The sequence below is a fragment of the Borostomias antarcticus genome (assembly GCF_949987555.1).
Source record: "Borostomias antarcticus genome assembly, chromosome: 5".
Classification (NCBI taxonomy): domain Eukaryota; kingdom Metazoa; phylum Chordata; class Actinopteri; order Stomiiformes; family Stomiidae; genus Borostomias; species Borostomias antarcticus.
Genome location: NC_140238.1, coordinates 15,173,039 through 15,182,862, shown reverse-complemented (window position 1 = coordinate 15,182,862; position 9,824 = coordinate 15,173,039). Strand labels below are relative to the sequence as shown.

Here is a 9,824-nt window from a genome sequence, read left to right as displayed (position 1 = left end):
TGCTACCTATTGGTGACTGCAGGGAGGTGTGTCGATGGTCAACTTCCTCTTGCAGATCTTCAGAGAACCCCAGGCCAGCTCCAGCCTGGCTTATGTGCGTGGCTGGCTTGTTTCTGTTCAGGACTGGTAGGACGAAAGCTAGTCATGCCACTGAAATAGCTGTGAATTGAAATTACATGAAATAATGTCTGATAAATTAAAATAGGTCTTGTCGCCTGGACACATCAGTTTCAATGCTTCCAATGCTAATCCAGCACAATAAGAGCGGGATAGCCAGTTAGCTCATGAGCTCACAACAAATAAGAGCAGCTTCCATAACATTAATGATAGCGGTCAGTTACACTGATGATTCCTGTAACGTTAGCTATTTTGCTGCAATTGGTTCAACTTCTGTTTCTGGACAAAGGTAAGGGATAAAAAGATTGGGGTGAAAGGATGAACATGTGGAGGTTTGGGGTATAGTCCCATAAAGTCATCCCCACCGGGGCCCTGAACCCCAGTCTCCCGGGTGGGAGTCCTATGCTCGGAGGGTTGGTTTTGGTGTCCTTCTTCCAGTCCCTAGTGTGGGTTGGGTTAGAATAAGGGTTGGGGTTGGGATAGGATCTGACCTATAAGGGAAGGAGTGTGGGTTGGGGTTAGAATAAGGGTTGGGGTTGGGACAGGATCTGACATATAAGGCAAGAGGTAAAGGTCGGAGTGAAAGGATGAACATGTGGAGGTTTGGGGTATAGTCCCATAAAATCATCCCCACCGGGGCCTTGAACCATGATTTCCTGCGTGGGGGTCCATTGCTTTCACTTGTGCAGTAGAGATCAGCATGTTGATTTTGGTGTCCTTCTTTATTTTGGTGTGCTGGGACTACTGCCTCTTGTGGTGCCAACAGAGAAATGCAGGTCAACATTCAACAGAGGGAGGGAGGGAGGGAGGGAGTGATAACCGGACAAATGCTATTCTAGGCGCAGCCATGCACAAAAACTAGACCGTTTTGACACCTATAATTTATTGAATATTCACACACACAGAAAACACAAAGAGTTCAATAATACCAAGTTCAGTTGAGTAATAATGGCGCTAATAATAATAATAATAATAACAATAACATTACCCACAGTATTGTTGTTAATAATAATAATAATTATATGTTTAAGAGAAATATATGTAATTATGCAATAAATTATATATAGAACATTGTACTCATCGGTCCAGCAGGGCAAAAAGATTTACAACACATGACCAAGTAGCCCTGCAAACACACGACTTATACAGTATAGCCAACCTTACCAGCATCGCTCAGCGACTGTATGTCATTTTACTGTAAATAAAATGTGATGCTAAGACATTGTATGAGGGATTCCCTGTTGTCCTTCACCTTAATGATCTTTAACAACAGTATCCAGATTTTTGGGTTGTTTCAAATATTAATCTACTATTATTATTACAATCCTGACATTAAAAGTTTATAACCAGCCGATGTAACATTTCTATTTCTGGATTGGTTATGCAAATTCAGACTATAATGACTGTGCTTTTCATTCAATTGGCCTGCAAGAAAGTTATTATTATTCAGTGACCCTTCAGAGATCGGCCTTTGTAGATATGCCAGGCAGTCTCCAGTCTCCATAAACGGCCAGGCAAATGGACACAAACACAGACCAATTAAGCTATTGGAGATGTGTACAAAGATGCCTAACGAGAGAAGCCAGATAATTGTGTTATTTTGAAATACTGTAGTTAAGCCAACGGCCAAACATAATCAAAATCAACATAATTTTGTCATTCAACATTTGCCTTAATGAAGATATCTAACAGCAGGATAAAAGTCAGGCATTACACATCTTTATCGGCTAAGGCAATGACTTATTTAACATTGCAGTAGTAGATGGAAAGGCACACCCATGGAGTACACAGGATAGCACCTTTAAGTCACAGCATGTCTGAGTTTTACCTCTGGAGACTTGCTCATGGTCTCACTATGGAGTTCTAACTGTACAGGTTCTGATCAGACACCAGACTTGATGCCGTTGCATTAAACAAAAAGACTGCTAATAGGCCACACCTCCTTCACCTGTAAGCATAATGATCCACTCAGTGAATAAAGGACAACAACGATTCATGTAAAAGTCACAACAAAGCAGAACATCAATAACTTACAGTAATCCTCTATACACCTCTTTATGTAAGAGCATCATTAACAATATTGTACAAAACTACTAGGATTTAGTCACCATACAGTAAAAGAACCATTAGCAAGCAAGTTGCAGTAGCACCTTATTCATAGCCCATGTGATATCAATCACCATCATCATCGTCATTCACTATCACTGTATTAACCACCATATTTCCCATTAAGTCTATGTTCATAGCAGTTCAGCAGAATAGTTGTACACAGTAATAGACGCAACAAAATTATACCATCCTTCGTGGGAGATGCAGTGTTGAGAAATGCGCAATAATGGTCTGCTTCCAGCTGAATATTTAAGTAGGCTCTGTAGTTACAAACTATGGATAAAGATTCACACAAGCTAAGCCACTAACAGCATCTCATTTACATCAAGGGGGAACAATAGCGACACAGCTGAGAGTCAAGTGCTTTCTGCCAGGGATCATTGCGTCAATCAATCATCATCCCTTCACCAGTCCTTATTTTCAGACACACAAAGTGCCATCTTGTGTTCATAGTGTGTATGTGTGTGTGTGTGTGTGTGTGTGTGTGTGTGTGTGTGTGTGTGAGTGTAACCGTTTTTTGCTGCGAAAATGTGCCGATGGATCTCTCTGTTGGCATAATATGCCAGGTACTGTACTGTACAGTATCTGCAATCAGGAAACACATTTGTGTCTGGAGCATAGTGGCTACAGTATATTGGCTGGTACTGCCCCTCAGTGGTCACACTGAGAAACTACCGGATATTTATTTCCAACCATAGCCAGAGAGGACACACAAAGAGTCTATGATCACATCTGACCTCCTCAACAGATATGGGGGTGGGCGGGGCTAGTATAAGAAGAGGGTTAAGTCTGATGTTGAACAGTTGTTTTGGTTGACTGGTTCACTTGCACCAGCTGAATAATATGTTACAATCAATGTAAAGATGACAAACAAACCCAGAGTTCCTTTGAAAGAGTCCTGTTTGTAGTCCGAACGTCCAACGTAGTGGAGTTGTACAGAGATGGATCAGTGAAGGGTGAGTCTTGTTTGGGATTTGACACTCAGGGACAGGAAGGAAAGGGAGAGGAGGGTTGTTTTTCTGGATGAGACCTGGGGGGAATCTAGCCTCTGAGGACCTGTTGGCTCTTAACACATGGAGCCAGTGGGATCTGCTTCCCCCGGGGTGTAGAAATCAGGAATGGGAAGTCCAGTGTGCAGGGTCACCTAAAGGGGAAAAAACAAACCCATATTATCCCACAGACAAGCCTAACATAGGTTTGTCAATAGCATTTCTTCACCACCAGGTAGAGATGTTGAACCATGGTTTTACATAGACAGAAAATCCCTGCTGCTATCACTTGCAAGCATTCATCATTAGCAGCGGAAATTAATGCAAACGAGGCTGCTGTCCACAGGCAGTAATACGTTCATGGATATTCATAAATTCTGCAGTATAGATAACCTCAAGGGACCTTTCTTTGTGGATCCCAGAGCGATTAAAACCCACAACCTTGACATTGCTAACAACAGCACAACTCTTTCCAACTGAGTCACACAGAATGGGCCAGGGCCGGGCCGAGACTGAAGTTGGAATAACGTATTTTCTACGTTGGGGTCATGTTTACCTGGACGTTGCGATTGAGGCTGATGGCGGGATAGTAGAGCCCCTCTATGCCCTCGAATGCCACGGGGCCCTGCTGCTCGTCATTAATAAGGAAGATGAGGATGCCTCTGGTGAAGTCCAGCAGAACTCCCACGGTCACTCCCTTACCGATGCCTCCGTCCGTCCTGATAATACAGACACACACACACACACACACACACACACACACACACACACAGACACACACACAGACACAAACACACACACATGCACACACACAAACACACACATACACACACATGCACACACGCATGCACACACAAACACGCAGACACACACACACACACACACACACACACACACACACACACACACACACCACACACACACACACACAGAAATTACCCTAAATTAAGAAAAATACTCTGTAGTAGGGCCACATCAATACTAATCAATTATCCATACTGCTCACCAACACACTGATTCATATGCAACTACTGCACCCATTCCAACATACTCAACAACAGTGGACAGGTTGTTTTCTCTTACCTGTTGGTGTGGGAATTGTTGTGCATGAACCAAGAGCGGTTGTTATCCACGTACATGGCCCAGGCCTTGTCATCTTTCCCCAGCATCACATCCTTCAGGACGTCGCCACGGGCAACTCCGAAGGCCGGGTCGGGGTGGTTGTCATAGCGATCCACAGTCATCTCCCAGTAGTGAACGCCCCGGGAGAAGCCAGAGTTTCCCATCACCACCCTATCATCATAACTGTTGCAGGTCACCGTCAGGTTGTCGTTGGAGAAGATGATGTCAGGGTGGGCAGACGCAGGGTCAAAGGTGAACCAGGCAACTGCAGTACAGAAACGCACAGCCACAGTTGATCTTATCCTCCACATTGAAACCACAGAGCGAGGTGACAGAATGCTATGAATACAGAGTGAGTGATGAGTACCTCCTTTGGAGATTGCAAATGGCAGTGATTGAACTGTAAAGACATTGTTACAGTGACAGATACTGTGACTTATGACCATGTCAACAAGCACACACACATAATGTCCCTTTCGGAAACACGTGCCTGGGAAACACATGTCTATTATTAACATGATTGTGGACAAACCTGACAAATGTAACAATGCAAGAGGATGGGACAGATGAAGTCGGTGGGTTTGAAGTGAGTGACACAGAGGTATCTTAGGCTAGACAAATAGTGCTAACCACTGGAACAGCAGTAGACAGATATCTGTGGCACATTATGTTAAACCAATAACTACAGAGTGGTACAGTGTTTGAGTCACTCAAAGAGAGGGCAGTTAGTATAGGCTGTGGAAAACCCAGATTACTGTCAAATATAGTGCTGTAATATTGTATGCTGAATAGAACTCAAACTTGATGATGTTTTTAGCCCTGCATGGATCTACAGATTTTAGCTCAATAGCGCTAACTGCCCACTCCTTGCTTAACATCAGGTGAGGGTGACAGCTCTGATGACACAAGCTACTGTATGACAAAGATTGGACTGGAGAAGAGGAGTTGTTCATCAATGACAGGGTTGAAATTACCCATCCATACCTGTAGCTATAGTTTGAATATCGCATGGGGGGAGTCCAGCTGAAATGTGAAAATGCATGGGGGAAGAGATAGAGAAAGCAAAAGAAGGGGAGGGGGTGGGTTGCGGCGTATAGAGGGCAGGTAGAAAAGCAGACGGTGTATAATAGTGGAGAAGGAGGTGGAAGAGAGATCAGGGAAGCTGGTCAAATCATCGAGGATCAAAGCATATTTTGAAAAATGTAAAAGGATTTTCAATCATGGAGGGGAATGTTAAAATCGTATGCACAGCCTTTCAGGGTGGTAAAAACAGTCATTAAAGATACTGTGCTACAACCCATAGTAATTGCTTTGACAGGCCTCTCAGGTCTACTGCTGGGTGACAAGCTTCCCTGTCTGAGCAAAGTAACATAAAACAATACATCCGCTACAGAAAATGTGTACAATTTCTGAATTTAGCAAAATTTCCCATTTTGACACATTTCCTGTAACATACTGCATATCTAGTGGGAGAGCAGGCAGGCAGGTGGGCCTTGCAGGATGTACATAAGACACTCTTGTCTATGTGATTTGGCCGTGTTGTATTAAGCATAGGCCGAACACTCACTCTGTGATGTCTGCATGATAAGAGTTTTGCTGTACTGTCCCACCCCACTGGTGTTGAAGGCCTTGACTCTGGACATGTACGTGCTGTTGAAGTGCAGCCCGTCGACCGTGCAGATCGTCTCCGTCCCCACGTACACTTCCTGTAAAGACGCAAGAGATCCGAGGAAGATGTCAGCAGAGCAATCTGAGACAACTCATATGGAGGTCATGGCAGTGCCCTCCAAACAGACAGATAAAAAGAGTATTATACTGGAATTAGGTTTTTTAGCACCACACAAAAAAGAAGGACATTCACGATTCTATCTATTATTAGAGAACGTGGATTGTGTGATGATGGGAGAGTGAGTGTGTACAGTAGAGCGCGGGGCAAAACAGCCCACACTGGGCTATCTATAGACCCAGGGCCCAATCTCTGAGCAGAGTGTGCTACTGCTGTGGTGATCTAGCATGAGTCAGAAAGCCTTGGTTAGGATAACTCCTCCGTTGCCCATCGGTTAGACTGGGATGTAGCCTGCAGTACAACACTACAACATGCTACCACAGCATGCAGTAGGCCCCTTTCACAGCAGACATTTTGACATGTCATAGCAAGCTAAACACATGTAATTGACTGAATTAATGATGGTCCCGTTCTATTAAGTGTGTCACAGCCATTCCAGTGAGCTGGATGCACAATATCAGGGTTCTGGCTGACCTAAATCCTAAATGGAACAGGGCCATAATTAATGTTATTAAAAATTACACCTCTGTTTACCCTGCTTTGACATGTCAAAATGGCATGCCTTTAACGTAACTTCTTACTAGTTGTGTTTCATATGCCTTATATATACAGTAGTTCTGGAAGAGCTGTGTCATGTCCCATGCGTGCCATGAGAGCGATTTGTTACCACATCAGCCTGTTGGCATAAGCAAATTGCATAGCACCAGAAAACTGGACACCAGTAGCAAAATGACTCCAAGTTGCACAGAAACTTGGCACACAATCCCTACCAATTAGCCCTAGCGAGTCCACTTTGTGCATCTGTTGTTGATTTAAATGATCCCCTCTGTTCAGAGAGCTGTAATTAACATACAGAGATAGAGCACATACAATTTACAATTTGGTCAGTTAGCACACACTTTTATCCAAAGCAACTTGCCATGTTTTTGAGCTAGTGTTGGGATTAGGTAGCCTACTGCTCAAGGGCACACACAGATTGTCAAGTGGCCTTGGCCCGGCCACACATACAGACTGGCTGGCTTTACACTGAGGGGCGTGGCAAGAGAGGAATATGGTTACTCTGGGCCAGTTAACTTTGACTTTGCCTAGCAACAGTATAGTATGGGGCGAGCTAGTGCAGCCCTTCCCCCCAAACAGCAGGAAACCCTAACCTTAAACATTCATTCACCTGTTGTAGAAAAGTTCAGGAGTCTGCCATAGATACCCCTGCCATTGTAGACAGGGTATTGGTTAACAGCATTAAGTGGCTACTACAACAAAGCAATGGGGCCAGTGGCCAGGGGGGTGGATTACAGCTAACCTTTGTGAGGCCATGTCTTGTAGCTTTGATCTTGATATCATGCTTCCTGTGGGTCGTGCCAGCTGACAGCTGTGCCCTGAGCCTTTACTCCTGACATGGCGTCATTCAATGCCCAGTCAGTCGGGCACGTGACCCGTATCAATCAGAGCTCTGCATTAAGGCCCTATACACGACAGCAGCAGAGAGAAACTGCCGCCCTGAGAGAGTAGGGTGGTGGGGGAGGGTGGGGGAGTTCAGTGACAATGCATGGCTTTCAGATTCTCCTAGCTGCACTGGTGCCCTCCCTGGCACCCGATGAAGGAGTCTTTGTTTACATAGCTCCAACAGAGAGAGTTACTGTTATAAAAAAGGTGAACGATGCAGACCTACAGTAAATAACTCCAACCGTTTGAGTTTTCCTGGGTTCACACTTGTGCTTTGTGGTGTAAACGCAACATGTAATGTTTAACGACGCTTTCAGTCTGAAGCAGATAAATTCCGAAGTGTGGCCTCTCATAGGTAGAAACGGTATGTTCTGAAGGTCTTTTGAGTGGATACCTACCCTAAACTGGCCCCCGTTCCCATCGTCAAGCTCCAGGATATAGCCGTCCACCGCGATCGTGGAGAGAGGTGGCTGTTTCCATGACAGTGTGGCGCTGTTGTTCTGAGTGCAGCATTCCTCCAGCTGGAGCATGGGGGCAGCCGGGACTGAGGAGCACATGGGGACAGATTACCACAAGGACACACACACACACACACACACAGGCACACACACAAACACACACACACACACACACACACACACACACACACACACACACACACACACACACACACTCCTCTCTCCTTTACCTTTCATCTGCACGAAGTCCAACTGGTGGATGGTCTGCAGCAGGGGTCCGCTGTCCAGGGTCAGGTCGAAGTCGCTGGTCATCCTGGGGGTGAGCGTACCCTTCCCCCACTGGTTCTCCGTCATGTGGACCCTCCGGATCAGGGCGTCCGAGATCTAAGAGAGGCCGCGGTACCACACTCTGAGTCTCAGGCACAGATGATCTCAAACAGAACTCCGTGAAGACAGCCTACGCACGCCAGCCACAAGAAAGGAAGGAAACATTCCTGGCTACGCTTCTGGACACAAAGAACCGTAAAAAATCCTGTCAGCATGACAAATCCAGCCACGGGCCTGATTCCAGCAAACCATCAGATGTGATTGCAGGCCCGTAGCCAGGGGGGGATCGGGTGGATCGAACGAACCCCCCTTCACGACCAAAGGTCTCGAATTTAAGATCAAAGGCCCACCCCCACCCCCCGTCGACAAATCGTAAAAATAGTCTGTTTGCCCCCCCCCCCCCCCCCCCCCTTTTGATAAAAATGAACCGCCCCTTCCACAAGGCTGGCTACGGGCCTGGATTGTATAGCCTTACATGATAGCTACTGTACGGACACAAGACACACACACACACATACACACACACACAATGAGCAATGTGGCTTAGCCTTAGGGTGAGGTGAGCTTCTCTGACCTGCAGGAAGCCACTGGGGTCGTTCTCCTTAATGACCTCCAGACAGTACTCCATTAGGCCTGTGGTCTGTCGCAGCTTCACCGTGCAGTGGGAGATCTGATCCCTCACCACCTAGGAAAGAGAGAGAGAGAGAGAGAGAGAGAGAGAGAGGGAAAGAGAGAGAGAGAGAGAGAGAGAGAGAGAGAGAGAGAGAGAGGGAGAGAGAAGGGGGCTGTTAATTAAAGAGATTGATGAGAGGAGAGCAGACGAATAAGGCCGCTGACATGTCAATATTGAGATTACACCAGGGGTTCAGAGAGTTCGCACGATCGGCTCAAGGAAAGAACAGGTTGTTAAAGAAGAAGCGGAAGACACTGATCCCCAAACGGCGGCGGCAGTAGTCTGCTTAGTCACCGTTGCTGGCACATTTCTATTCCGCTGATGCCCAACTGCCTCGGTCTGACATACCTAAATAAGCATAGTCTCTGGTCCGGGGGTTGCTAGGTAACAGTAGCTTCCTTGCATCCATCCAACCGGCTCCGAGGCCGTGGAGAAGGGAAGTGCCTCTTCAGATTTATAGCATACCCTGATAAACAGTACTTAAAAATGAATACAGTAGGAAGTGTAGGGAAAATCTGTCTACTGCTGTTCACAGCCCCCCCCCCCCCCAGGGGGAACCCATGTACACGCAACCTCACACAGATTATTGTGAAGCGCTCGATTCAATTTTACAGCAATCACTACTCTTTGTGGCCCCTTGCAAGATGAATGTGTCCGACTGAATTTCTCACGCAGTGTGGGAGACCTGCCCTGTGGGGGACAGGCCTCCCCTGGGGACTCTGCTGATTGGGGCTTGTTTGTGTTCTGCTGGCCCGGGGCCCGGGGCAACCGCCCGGTCGGTGTCAGAACTGGACCGTCCA

At 46.2% G+C, this 9,824-nt stretch overlaps 1 protein-coding gene across 15 annotated transcripts in view; it reads right to left on the bottom strand.

Moving 5' to 3' along the window:
- Positions 1-3,292: 3,292 nt before the first annotated feature.
- The window catches only part of trim9 (tripartite motif containing 9), a gene marked incomplete at both ends in the record, with an annotated part of 31,106 nt that continues 24,574 nt past the window's right edge, over positions 3,293-9,824 (bottom strand). For 2 of the 15 annotated variants that reach the window (XM_084438619.1, XM_084438620.1), the window contains 7 exons: positions 3,293-3,370; positions 3,772-3,934; positions 4,299-4,602; positions 5,905-6,043; positions 7,965-8,110; positions 8,234-8,408; positions 8,926-9,036. In XM_084438619.1, coding sequence (XP_084294745.1) covers positions 3,293-3,370; positions 3,772-3,934; positions 4,299-4,602; positions 5,905-6,043; positions 7,965-8,110; positions 8,234-8,408; positions 8,926-9,036 — 1,116 coding nt within the window. Of the gene's footprint in view, positions 3,371-3,771; positions 3,935-4,298; positions 4,677-5,321; positions 5,361-5,900; positions 6,044-7,964; positions 8,111-8,233; positions 8,409-8,925; positions 9,037-9,824 lie in introns of all 15 variants that reach the window. The other 13 variants (XM_084438608.1, XM_084438610.1, XM_084438611.1 and 10 more) reach the window with 11 other exon arrangements.